A 14,413-nucleotide genomic window follows, 5' to 3' on the forward strand; every position below is an offset into this window, starting at 1 on the left:
TAGATTACTTGGAATTTTCGGTGGTAGTAACTAATACTTATCTCATTGCCTCCCACAAAATAGAACCTCAGTAAGCAGGAGTGGATGCAGCCATAACTACAGACCCACCTCAGAGGCTTAGCCCAAGCTTCCACAGTGAGAAAAGAAGGCATTTATACAGGATCCAGCCTTTCCTCTTTCAGAGTCTTAGTCATGTTCTGCTCTCTCCCATCCAGAGGCATATTGTTACTTTTGCTATATTAGAACAGAATGTTAATTCACTCGGCAGTGTTACTTTCTTTCAAATGCTATTCAAGGAGTTGAGAATCCATCACTGTAAAAATAGACAAACATAGAAAAAATGGCCAACTCAGCTAAAAACGTGAGTGTAAAAAGTACCTATGTAGTGTTTCATAAAAACCTCACATCTAAATAAATTAAATGTAGCAATGTATATGCAGTGAATAAGTAATTTTCACTCTCTGAGCTGTCTCAAAATGGATTTGTTTACGTATATATGGATTTCCATTTTATGTCTTATAACAAACTAGTGTCATAGTCTCAGAAGCGCTGAACTAATTTATTAAGTTGATCAGTCAGTTCTAACAAACTTGGTTATTCATCTGTACAGCATTGCTGTTGCTTCTCTGAACTCTGAGAAGTCAATGATGATCCCTTCAGGAATTTTTAACTCGTGTAGAGAGTGCGTACCAGCATATCGAGACAACCAGACGTATAGGAAAAAGAAGCTCACCATGTGTTTAGGATACCTAGAGCACTATTAGGTGATCATATAGAAATGCCTGTGCCCACCCTTACCTCCAGCTCTGCAGCATCCGCATGTGCTACCCATATTCCATAAGCTGATTTAGATTGTGACTTCTCTCAGTGGGTTCACATGACAGTCATTAGGACTCCTCCCAGCCTGTTCTCCTATTATGCTCTGTGTTCTTGTTTTAATGAGTCTTTGCCCACCCAACCCCCCCCCCCCCCCCCCCCCCGTGCTCTTCTGGAGCATCTTGTAAGACATGCTTTGTTTGACGAGCTGTAGTTTAATCCAGACAGACAATAAAATCCCCGAGGGGGGCTCTCATTCCTTTCATTCTGGGGTGGTCATTTGTATTACTGCAACCATATGTTCTCAAAATGCACATTACATAAAAATCTGGTATGGATTGGGAGCTTCATTGTCATGGCATACTTTTTTTTTTTTTTTTTTTTTTTTTTTTTTTTTTTTTGGTTTTTCGAGACAGGGTTTCTCTGTGTAGCTTTGCGCCTTTCCTGGAACTCACTTGGTAGCCCAGGCTGGCCTCGAACTCACAAAGATCCGCCTGCCTCTGCCTCCCGAGTGCTGGGATTAAAGGCTCATGGGCAAAAGGCATAAAGAATAATATAAGTGCTTTAAGACATTTGGATGATTGGCTCTTTTGGACAGATAATCTCGAATAATATTCTCACTTATCCTCAAACCACTGGACAGAGACTTGTATTTTGAGAGAATTTCTTGACACTCTGCTTATGCCCATACTCATTGGAATATATCGCACTGAGGAAAACGTTATACTTCTGATTTTTTAAAATTAATTCAATTTTGATTTTGTGTGTATGAGTGTTTTGCCTGAGTGTATAAGTGTGCACCATTCACCTGCAGTGCCTGCATAGGCCAGAAGAGGGTACTGGATCCTCTGAAACTGGAGGTACAGTTGTCACCTGCCATGTGGGTGCTTGGAATCAATCATAGGTCCTCTGGAAGACCAGTTGGTGCTCACTGAGCCATCTCTACAGCCTCCTGACTGCATTTCTATCTTGGGCTTTGAGTTGTAGGTAAATAAGAAAAATGGATTGTTTCTTCACTTGTAGGGATGCTGTGAACAACTTTCATCCACAATGTGTAGTAACAGATAGGAAAAGTATTATTTGCATCTCATGTACCAATGATAGTGCAGTGCTGAAAATCTTCCAAATGGCACTGAATAGGTATAGTGGTATGAGCAGTACCAAGCAAAACTACCTGTTCCGTGTTCTGTGATGTATTTCTAAATGAATGTATCTGATTACACATGGATGGTTGTTTGTTGTTGTTGTTATTATTATTAATTATTATTATTATTTTCTCTGTAAGTTAAAGTGCAGTTTGGACAACCTGATATTGCTTGAGTTGTTTTCACCCAGTGAAGCTTCACTATAGTTTCTTTGTCAGGATTATTAGAAAGTTAGTGACCATGCTCAATATGTACAATTCAGGTATGGCCAAGAAGGGGGAGGATCAACATTAGTCTATATACACGCAAAATCAAATTAAAAGGCAATATTCAAATGAGGTTGCTTAATATCAAATGTTTATATAGAGCAAAGGTTAGATTTAAATTAGTTATTTTTTTCTCCTTCACACATAATTTAGAATTCCTTAAAATATGTGTCTTAACTCAAGTCAACCTGGCAGGTAAGCAAGTACCCACAAAACTAAATTATTGAGCTAAATGTTTTTGACATTTAGTTGAATAAATGCAAGCTCTCAACTTTATGCAGATTTAAATTTTATTCTTTTCCTTGACTTTATATAAATTTATTTTCTGCCGAGATTAACAGCAGTGAGTGTCAAATATTAATGTGTTATTATTATACTTTCTTCATAGTCACAAATTGTTTGATGGTAGCATATCTCTCTCTCTCTCTCTCTCTCTCTCTCTCTCTCTCTCTCTCTCTCTCTCTCTCTCTCGTGGGTGCACAGGCATCTGGAGGGCAAAGATCAGTACCAGGGTGTCTTCTTCAATTGATAATTGATCTCCGCCTTATTGTTTGAGACAGGGTCTCTCACTGAATCTGGAGCTTAGAGGCATGTCTAGGCTGGCTGTCCAGCATGCTCCCGAGATCTTCCTGTCTGCCTTTCCAATGCGTAGCTCATAGACACATGTCATTGCTCAGGCTTTTGAATGTGGGTTCTGAGCTATGGAATTCTGAGCCATCAGAGAGAGCCATCTCCGGAGACTGATTCTCCCAATGTACTGGTTTCTTGACCATGCGTTTTCAGAAGTCATGCACTACTTTAATCATAGTCTAGGCTCTGAGTTTTATAAATGTGACCTTAATGCAAAATATTTCCACAGACTCCTTCCCCCACCTCTTCCTATCTGTTGCCTGTTCTGTTCCCGTTTACTGGTTTTGGAAGGGCTGCCCTCATTGTTCATACATTCAGTCATATATTTCAGGTATCCAAACCATGTTATTACCATAATGTTGTACTAATTGGTTAATTTAGCAGCAGTCCCTACATTGTATGGTGAAGTCTGTGAATGTTAAGGCTGTTTCTAAATTGTTCACCATTGTTGGCCTAGCACTGTCATACATATGTGGTGATAAACAAACAAATGCAGAGTAGCTGAGAACATGGTAACAGATTATAATAAGCCAAGTGTCTGATGTCAATTAAATACCAGCTCTTGACGTGTGTGTGTGTGTGTGTGTGTGTGTGTGTTTTCCTGTTAAATTTGGGAGAGTGGTGGGATTCAAAAGGTGGGGGTCTCTTTGCTCATTCACATGCCAAGGAAGGAGCCAGGGGATTCGTTCTCTCTATTAGTGTCGTACGTAGTTGACCTGAGTTTGATGGAAGAATGAAGGACAAGAGAATTTTATGCATGAAAACATAGCTTTCTCTTCCAGCACTTATTCTTCTCCCTATCTTTGCATCTTCCAGTCATTAGGGGTTTTTAGTAAAGCACCATGGAGTTTATTTAGGTCCAGGTTTGTACTCAGGGTTTTGTGGGCAGTCCTGACTTTGCTCCTTTCTCATTCCTGTAGATTTACGCATATGTTTTTGAGAACATCAAGTCTATTCAGCTAGAAGCTCTGCTCTTATCCTTGCTGAGCATCGTTGTCCTTGTTCTCGTTAAAGAACTGAATGAACAGTTTAAAAGAAAAATCAAAGTTGTTCTTCCCGTCGACTTGGTTTTGGTAAGTATGCAATCAACAACACTTAGTTGTTTTCAGGGGCGAGGGTAAAGTCTGCAGATGCTCACTATATGTTCTACAGTAACCCACAGCCATTCCTGCGTCTCATTAATGAAAGACTAATTTGCATGGATATACATTAATGTAAGAAACATTTTGAGTCAATAATTTTAAAAAGGAAGGACATATGTTTTCAATTTACACAGCATTTCTCATATGCTTTCAATTTTTGTAAAAATAAGAGGACACATTGCCTGAGATCTTATAAGAGACATATCTAAGAGTGAGTCTCCAATGATATTGGGTATGATCTTATGCAAAATAATAAAATATGACACCCTGTGCTATTGCCATGACACTTCTGTGACACATATTAAACTATTATCTGGCAAATACTCATTAATGATTGGAACGTTTGTTGATTTTCCTGTTACTGAACTTATTTTACCTCTCTGAAAAGATGCTCAGGATTTTCACTGGCCAGGGCTGGTTCTTCAAAATATGTTTGTGACTGGAAAAATACATCATATCTTGCTTCTAAAGATGGAAGTTTTAAGAGACTTTCCCAGGAGCACTTAGTAAAATATCACATTGACATGATCACAGTCTACGTTAATGAACTTTAAATAGTCCTTAGATTTTCATGTATATTATAAATGGTATCCAAATAACTTCATTGATTAAAATTTTGATGGCAAGATCTTACCCCAAACTTTGGAAGAGGTTCAGAAATGTCCACTGTATCTTGGAAAGCTATATTAAAAGTTTTATAAAATCAAAATTTGAAAATAACCTTCGGGAGACATGTCCCTAACCTAGTCTGACATTCTCTAAAAAATTGGTAAGGATCATTTCTAAAATGACAGATATTCTTGAGATGGCATGGACTTTCAAGACTCTTGGTAAGAGCCCCAGTGCAAGCCCAAATACTTAAAAGTCAGAGAACATAAAGTTAAAGAAAGCAGGTTCTGTTTTTTTTTGTTGTTGTTGTTGTTACTCATTTTTTACCTCAACTACTGTATCTCAGTGATGACCTTAGAGAGCAGGTTAGAACAGAGAATTCTACTCCAGCGAGTCTGAGAGAACGTGGCCACATGAGTAGATCCATTCTAGGCTTGCCTTATCTCTCCCCCGCCAGCTTCATCACACTCTTAAGGTATCCTATATACACATGTGGATACCCCTGAACCACCGTCAAGTTTTGGACATGTCCACCTCACCATCACTGCCCCTTGGTCTTCCCTGGGTCGCTCTGGTAAGGAAGATCTGCCGCAACCAGGCTGGTGCTGTATAGGCAGGGAATGACAGATACTTGAGTGTCTGCAGCATGGAAGAGAAACAAGGGTAGAATTTGAGTTGGGCACCTCTTCTTCTTCTTCTTCTTCTTCTTCTTCTTCTTCTTCTTCTTCTTCTTCTTCTTCTTCTTCTTCTTCTTCTTCTTCTTCTTCTCCTTCTTCTTCTTCTTTTTTAATAAAGCTTCCAACTTATAGGGAATGTGACAGTCGGAGAAGAGCCAGATTAGAACTATCTTTAGCAACTGGGGCAGAATCCCTTCCTGCCCATGTTGAAGAGCCGAAGAGCCACACTGGCCTGTATATACCTATAATACTAACAAAATACTAAAGAGGAACTGGTGAACTCAGGATAAAGAAACTGAATCATGTTATCAAAATACAGCAAGGAAGCAGGGTGCTTGCTATCTCCATGACCATTTCAGTAACTTAGAAATAACTATTATATCACATTAATATCTATATAGTTTATTCTTGCCTTTTCTTTGTTAAATCCAAAATAATATTTTACTTTTTAGGCACATTTGATGCTTTAGAAATTTTTGTAAATTCAGTTAAACATAGCTGAAGGCATAGTTAGGAACATAACTACAAAGACTACTACTTAGTATTGAGCATTGATTGTTAGATGATCCTTATTTGATGGTATAATTTTGTTATGCTTTTTCTCTGGCCATGCTTATGGGAAATTTGTACTTTAAGTGTATGATTGATGTATCCATTTTAAGAAGATGAATCCTTTTATACTGTTTTTTATTGTTTCATTTCTATTTGTCTATAGAAGATTTCTCAAGGTTCATTTTAGGTGATAAAACTAGTTTTTACTTTATTCCAATCATTATTCTTTTAGTAGCCCAATTTAGTAGGTTTTTTTTTGCCATTTGTATTTAGGATCTCAAATATAATTTGACCACAACCCAACACAGTCATGAAATGATGTAGTAACAGATCAGAAGAACTGACATAAACTATCGTCAGCATCTTTTCAGATCAACCTAAGATCTCTACCTAAAAGGCCCAGGCTACGTTCTCAGGGAGCAGAAATTGACATAATGTAAAGAAAGTGCCTCAGGTTAGACAACCTGGAGGTCCCAGAGCTGAGATGAAAGACTGTGAAAATGGGTGGAAGATGCTCGGGGACATCGCTAATACGACAGCGGCTGACCTGGCTCTGGCATGTGCTTACAGATGATTGTGGGGCTGAGGAGCTAGTTCATCTGTTAAGTGCAAAAGTGTGAGGACTAGCGTTCAGATACCCAGAACTCTTCTAAGTACCACCCAGGCAAATCAGACCGCCTGTAATTCCAGCCTTGGAAGATGGTAATAGGGGATCCCCAGGATGAACTGGCTGTCCAGATTAGCCATATAGAGAAACTCTGGGCTTGATTGAGAGACCCCATCTCAACGAATAAGGAGGAATAGCAGAAAAATATTAACTTTGGTCCTCTACATGTACAAGAATCCTTGTGCATTTTCACACATGCAAACATGTGTGCCCCCACACAGGCAAATATGTATGCACACATGTAACACAAATGCGCATGCACATATAGACACACTGACTATGATTGTAGACAGAGCAAGTGACCTTGCTTGAATATCTCAATAACATCAAAATAAGTTATCTGAATCTCCTTGAGGGCTATCTGAAAGTCGTTTGTCCCACCAGGCTGGGAACTGGCATGTTTTACTTCATGAAGGAGATAAAGCCTCAAATTAAAAAAAAAAATGAGGCTGTAAATCAGCATTTACTACTAGCAGAGTAAGAATATTGAACAGTACTTTATGCTCTCGAGAGGTTGCTCTCACAGAGGTATAATGTTCTCACAAAGCATTCTTTCATATCATGAGAGAAAAGTAGGTTGAAATGTAGTACGTGCAAACACACACACACACCACCACCACCACCACCACTACATTTTGTGCCTTTCAAAACTGGACATACTTGGGTGAGTACAAAGAGAATGTGAGGAAAAACCATGAGATTGTACATACTGTACTTTGAAAAATCAGAGGGACATCTTGAATTTTAGAAGTATATTTTAGAATTGTACTTGACACATGATTGGTGACTGTGCATAATAATTAGTTCAGTGTGACATTGTGTTTACAGTTTAATTATCAGATCAAAATCATTGGCATAGCCATTGGCTTGATTATTTTGCATTCTTTTGTATTGGAACATTCTAAGTCCTTTTTATCAGAGATTTTAGAATACACAGTTAATCATCATCAATGGTGGATATTTATTGAACTGTGTTCTAAGACCTCAGAAGCTAATGCTTCCTAACCAAGTTCACCCTGTGCCTGTTAATCATTTTCTCCTTACCTTTGGCCCTATTTTTCTTTTCTTTTCTTTTCTTTTTTCTTTCTTTGTGACCCAGGAACTACTGTATAGCCCAGGCTGCTCTCAAATTTGAGATCCTCATGTCTCAGCATCCTGACAGCTAGGATTACAGACATGCAACCCCGCTTCTGGCTTAACTCTTAGCATTTCATTAATAAATAGTAATTATGGGACATATAATGTGTATTTTTAAGTGGTCTTAGGTATTTGAAAGCCAGCTAGTAATGCATACACACACATATATGTATGTCTTTCTTTTTTTTTTTTTGTATGGAACCACACAGATCATTGCTGCCTCATTTGCTTGCTATTGTACCAACATGGAAAACACATATGGATTAGAAGTAGTTGGACACATTCCAAATGGGTAATGTAGCCTTTCTTTTAATATGTCTTTATCTGAGTGTTTGTTTTTGGTGTTCAAAGGGCCTGGGCCTAGGTACGTATGGATTTCATTTCTTTTTGTGGCTGTATGAGGCAAAATTCTAATTAATTTTTATTATAAACGACAAAACCAACATGTGGAGAAAAACAGTAATTTTTTAGGTTATAAGCTAACCTGTTATTAAATAAGCATGTAATTGTCTTATGCAGCATTGCTTCAAGTAAAAGATTCCAAAAGTATTTACAAAGATATGGCTAGAAAAAAAAATGGAGGTTGCTAAATTTGCAATTTTCTGGACTTGGCCCAACTTAATTCCTCAGCCACACATGTTCTTGTGGTCATTTTTATTTCACTTAAGTTATGATAAATGTAAGCAAGCATCCTGTGGAACTGGAAGCCCATGGGCTTGAGTAGAGAGTTATAGAGAAGGGCAAGGTAGAACTGGCCTGGCTCTCCACCTCTCTCTAGTTTTCCACTAGGCTTCAAGAGAATGTTTCCCATATTTAACATCATGAAAGGACAAAGGTCCTTCCAAAAAACAGCCTGAAAAGGAGAGAAAAATGGGCACCTTAGGACTTAGTCCCTTCTTCTAGGCTGTGTAACACAGATGTGTAAAAATTTTGAGACAAAGTTAAGAGTCGTTGGGTCTTCTATATTTTATTTTTCACCCCCTTAAAACAAAGAAATAATAGAAAAATTCTCAGAAACTTTTAAGAAATCCTGTGTTTACTGGCCTATGCAAATGCAGGTAAAGGAGAGTTTCCTCAAGCATCCCTAGTTTCCTAAAGGTTCCCTGTCTTTCCTTTGAAAGCCAATTAATTGTTTTTCTTCAGTCCTGTTGTTATTAATTACATTTAACTTTAATGAAATAAGAGTTCCATTTCTTCAAGTTTTGTATAATATGTATCTTAGCAAGCGTATTCATAAAAATCTGTTTTGAGAATAAGGGTTAGTAAGTGGGTAACAAAAATTCATGACTGTCTTCCATCTATCCTTGTTCACCCTTACTTGAATTCCCTTTCCAGAAACACTCCTAAGAAATTGCAAAAATGCACAGCTTTGAAAAACAAGAGCAGAGACCAAAGCCCAGTTCAGCTGTTCCCCTTGTAACCTTCCTCCAAACATTTTCTCATCTCTACAGTGGTTGCGGTGAACTTGATTTGGGGTTGTTGGGGAAAATTGAATGAAACAGTTAATGAGAAAGAGCCCACCCTCTACTCACACACTAGATAGTAAGATACCAACCAGTATGAAATCACTTCCCCCTTTTCTTTTATTTTTACCATAGGGATTCTTTGGGTATGTGTGTGGGGGATAAGTCTCCCAAAATGATAAGGGATACATAAGTGGTCATTTGGCTCACATGGTTTTCAAGGGCCAATAAGACATAATGGCTGGGTATTATCTGAGAAATGTTTTAAAGACTTCTTTGAAATGAAGTTAAGTGTGGTCTATTTTGCAATAGAGAGTAGATGAGCTCTTCCTACATATTTTCTTTAGTTTGTGTAAGCCATGATTAACTGTCTCATGAAAGGATTGAGTTAAAAATGTAATTACCTTACTGAAGTCAACGGCATATTTGGAGATTAGCCGACAGTAAAGTAAGCTCGTGTTTGCCTGAAACTCTGCAGCATTCAAGGGAGGAAACCCAGCTCCAGTGCCAGCCAAATAAATATTTGGAAAAGTTCAAATGAAACGAAGGCCCAGATATGCTTTTGTTTCCTACAAGAAACTTTTGTCAAGTCAGAATTTCTGCGGTATGACCTGAATTCCCTTGGCGTGAGTGTCAGCTAAATGCACGGGGCTCTCCCTGTGGTGTTTCCTACAGTTTTGCTTCTCTGCTAAATAATGGTGAAATAACAGGGCTTCTCCGGAAATGAATGCTTAGTTTTTCCCTTGGAGGTTTCACGTATTCCATGTAAACTTTAGAAACATACTGCAGTGGAATTCATGGCAAGTTGTTAACAGAAATGACAGGAAGGTTGGTGGCTTCAATCCAGTCTCCCTCTCCATAGGATTCCTCCACCCCGTGCTCCACCCATGAACATCCTCTCCGCAGTGCTCACTGAAGCTTTTGGAGTTGCACTTGTAGGCTATGTGGCCTCACTGTCCCTCGCTCAAGGATCTGCCAAGAAGTTCAAATATTCAGTTGATGACAACCAGGTAGAGTGTGCCCCCAGCCCCTCTCTAGCCAGTGTGTTTCACTGCTCTGTAGATGCTTAGATACTGAAAAGGTCAAATGTTTGAAAATACAAATTTTCTAATGTGTAGCAAGAATGGGCAGAAGAAAGCAGTAGAGTCTCCGAGTCATTCCCGGAAACTGAGAGTCTAGTGTTCCCAGCTTATAATACATTAATTTGTTCATTCCCTCCTTTTATTTGCATGTGTGTCAGAGGACAGCCTCCAGAATTCAGTTCTTTCCTTCACTGTGTGAGTCCTGGGATGGAATGAGATCATCAGGTTTTGTAGCAAGTGCCTTCACCTGCTGAGTTATCTCATTGACCCTTAAAACACATTTTTAGAAACATACACCGTCATGTTCTTTTATTTGGTTTTAGGAGAGTCGCCAAGCATATTTGTCATTTCATGACACATAACTAATATACCAACACTACAGGGTGTGAAGTCCTGTTCCTGCATACTTGAGAGTGCGTGCATACTTGTTTACTGAATCTGTTTCTCCCAGGATCTTTGTCACGCCGCAAGGCCCCACACTGCTCTGGGGGCCGGCACAGAAGCTGCAGGGTACTACCTACAAGCACACTGCCACCTGCACACAGAACTCATGCTGAGGTTATCCGCCTCAGTTCTCTCCAGATATGTGGATATTAAGCCCTGCTATAGGTTCCAAGGATAAAATAATGAACTGCTTTGATGAATGTTTTCATCCACTCAGAAACTCTCAGGGCCTTCCTCCTTTCATGCTCAAATCACAGACCTCATTGCCATGACTTACACGGCTGTATGTCTTCAAGATCCCATTTCTTATCTGGTCTCTTATGACATATCCTAGCCACACTTTCTGTATCTTCTTTGAACTCACTAGTCGGGATTCTGGCTGGGGAATTTTGCACTCACAGTTCTATTTCCTGTGAATCCTGCTCCCTCACACATCTGTACAAGTTTCTCATTCAGATCCTCACTTCATAGGAAGACCTCTATTGACCAAACTCCTCAAATCCAGGCCTCTCTACACCCTTCTCTACTTGCTGTCTAAGTCTGTCTATTTGCTGTCTATATTTTCTTGTCAGAACCACATCTCTCCGAGGCCAGAGATGATTGTTTACAGTAACTGGTGCCAATAGGGGCAGGCAGGGTGTTAGGAGGAGTTTTCATTTATCCAGTAGAAGCATGGTGACTGGAGCAGGCCCTGGTGAGGAAAAGCCTATGTGGATGCATACTGGATTGCATCTGGAGTTTCTGGGAAGAGTCATAGATAGCTGTACAGTTGGGAGCTAGACATGGGAGGATGTGATTGGGATTCGAGGGCCCTGTAGACCAGTTACCAAGTTTTCATTAGCCATCAAATGTGGATGCCAAATAACAGGTTGGACATGGGAGTCTGAAGTTCAGGAGAGGAGTCCACGATGAAGATGTAAATGCGAAGTTGTCCGTTTATATCTGTGTAGTTAAGATGTAGATACACAAGACGAATAGTCCTACATTGGCAACTGGTTAGATAACAAAGGAAACTGAGAAGTGACAGCCAGAGAGCTGGAGGGAAACTTGGAGTGTGAGGTCTAAGAAGCCAATGGAAGGGATTTTTAAAAGAAAGGTGAAATAGTAACTGTGGCAAATGCATCTTTATACCAGGTAAGGGAAGAAGGAGTCATTGGAGTTAGTCAGGCAGAAGTTGTGAGGAAAGGGTGGGAACAGAACCTGACTGGTGTGACTGAGAATATAGACATGGACGATGAAAATCATGAGTAAATAGAATTTCCTCACAAGTTTGTTGTCAGAGTTGAAAGAGTGATGTGCTCAGAATAGTCTTGGAGGATTACAAACAGTCAATGAACATTGACTATTTTTATTATAAACTGTTGCATCTCAACTGATGAGAAGAACAGTAACTGAGCATAAACAAGCTTCATTCTTTGACAAATTGTACCTGGGACTCTAGAAGGAGACTGTGATAAAGAAATTTCTATTCTCTCATAACTAATCTTGCAGGAATTTTTGGCCCACGGCCTCAGCAATGTGATCCCCTCATTTTTCTTCTGTATCCCAAGTGCTGCTGCCATGGGAAGGACGGCTGCTCTGTACAGCACAGGAGCAAGGACACAGGTAACAACCGTTCCGCAGGGAGAGAGGGGCTGTGGGGCCACCATCCCTTCTCAGACTAGAAGAGGTACCTTGAAAATGCTGCTAATTTGTATTTTCTAAGCAGCTTCTAGGAACCCTCCCTCCCTCTCCTGCTCCCTCTTTCCCATTCTCTCTCCCCCTCTTTTTCTTATCTTTCCCCATTAATGACTTTCCCACAGGCTCAATGATTCAAGGAGCAAACTGCTGAATTCTGTACCCATGGCAGCTCTATTATTAGCAATCTTGAAGCCGGGGCTCCATCTAGTGGTGTCTCAGTTAACCTAACCAGTCTCGACTTTTTCTTTTTCTTTCTTTTTTTTTCTATTTGCTTACTTCCTTGAAATAAAAGATAATCAAGTCTACGCAGAATCAGTTCTCGACACTAACATTGCATATATAGCAATGAGCAAATGTGCCAAAGTACCATTCTATATATGTGAATATTTGGAACTCAAAAGGATTCATTTTTTTGCGAGCCTGATATATTAGGCATTATGCTGCATAATGGCAGAGTGATGATGATGATGATGATGATGATAGAGACGATGGTACTGATGGTGGTGGAAACAATATTGAATTATGTGTCAGGCATTATGTGTCTAATTTTTTATATAAATGGACTCAGTCTCTTAGGCAACTCATTGAAAGTTGTAAAATTGTTCTCCATTTCTGTGTGAGAAAGTTGAGGGAAATGTGGCTGAAGTAATTGATCCAGGTGTTGTGTAACAAAACTTTTCCTAGGGAGACCCAACACACACACATCTATTCATCTCAGATAAGGATCCCACAACAGATCTATGTATGCACAGTGCAGATGCCAACAAAGTCCAACTTGGAGAACTAATGAGTTTTATTGGGGTTGCATATAGTAATATGTGTGAGGGATTACTTAAAAGCGCAGAAATGACTCAAAGACCGATGTACCACCAAAGCCCACCCCAGCATGGATGACAGTTCACAAAAGCTGGTAGTTGGGAACACACTGCACAGTCTGCAGGCAGCTCAATAGGTTGGAGAGTGTCCTTTCCACATGCCTCTGTTGGTCTAAACCTTTTCAAGTAGCTTAGCTCACTGGTTTCTGCTTTTTCCAGGCAGCTGGTCTGGTCTCAGGGTATTTGCAGCTTTGCTTGTCCGCAGCTGACTCTCTGCATCTCTTATTGTTTACTCTTGGAAGGGAGGGGCCTGCTAAATCTGGTCAGGTTCAGGAGCTTCCTGATGTTACTTTGAGTTGTTTATTTTCTGGCTTAAGGAGCTTCTCTGCAAACTGCTATACAATACCTGGTCATAGACCTAGGGAATGGCAAAGCTTGGATTTAAACTCAGAGTGATTGTACTCTTAACCAATGACCAATCAAGAAAATTGATGTATATCGTAAGAAATTGACAATAACAACTAACCATTATTAAACAATCCATGCATAAAATAAGAATTGAATGAGAATCCATAACCTATTTTATGTGAAAATTCAAACTTTTATTAGAGGTTTATCTTATATTTAATATAGTTTTTAAGCTGTAGAAAATGCATAAGAAAAGTGTAGATTTGCAATCTTGGGGGCAAGTACCAATATAAATATAGATAAATAATAAAGTAGTGAGTAAGACTGATACTATACACCATAGAGCAGAGGGACACATAACCATCAATTTTGAATACATTACAGTTTAACAAATAATAACCATAACTTAAGAAGCAAGATTCTTATGTAAGCTTGGATTTCTCACATTCAAATATAGGTTCATAGTGTCTCTTGGTTGGCACAAACCTTTTTTTGTGAATTACTCTTAAATGTTTGTGATCATTTACTTTCATGAATCCTTCCTGTAACAGTCTAGGCTTCTATAGATTTTCCTCAGGATCTCTTATAAAAATGGATTACGTTAGGTTGGTTATTTTCATATTTAGGCTCAATGAACGAAAAATATTGAGTAGGTTCTAGAAGCTAGGCTTGCCTTCCGGTGCCATCACATACAGGTGGCTGGTCTTGCACCAGTAACTCAACTGCTCTAACTTAACGGACTCAGCTGATCAAGGAGAATTATAACTCTGTAAAGATTAAACCAATCAATACATGCAGAACTAGTGAAACACCTAAGCACGCAAAAAACCACTTTTGAAATGTCAATGATTGCAATTGATTTTATTATGGTTTTATTGTT

The 14,413-nt window shown here is 39.2% G+C and overlaps 1 protein-coding gene across 2 annotated transcripts in view; it reads left to right on the forward strand.

The window, feature by feature from the left end:
* Positions 1 to 14,413, forward strand: part of Slc26a7 (solute carrier family 26 member 7) — a 127,116-nt gene that overhangs the window by 66,067 nt on the left and 46,636 nt on the right. For both annotated transcript variants that reach the window (XM_076563870.1, XM_006983277.3), the window contains exons 5-8: positions 3,778 to 3,930; positions 7,851 to 7,933; positions 9,967 to 10,114; positions 12,122 to 12,235. In XM_076563870.1, the coding sequence (XP_076419985.1) occupies positions 3,778 to 3,930; positions 7,851 to 7,933; positions 9,967 to 10,114; positions 12,122 to 12,235 (498 nt within the window). The remainder of the gene's footprint in view (positions 1 to 3,777; positions 3,931 to 7,850; positions 7,934 to 9,966; positions 10,115 to 12,121; positions 12,236 to 14,413) is intronic.

This window comes from Peromyscus maniculatus, chromosome 2 (assembly GCF_049852395.1).
Source record: "Peromyscus maniculatus bairdii isolate BWxNUB_F1_BW_parent chromosome 2, HU_Pman_BW_mat_3.1, whole genome shotgun sequence".
In the NCBI taxonomy this organism is placed as follows: domain Eukaryota; kingdom Metazoa; phylum Chordata; class Mammalia; order Rodentia; family Cricetidae; genus Peromyscus; species Peromyscus maniculatus.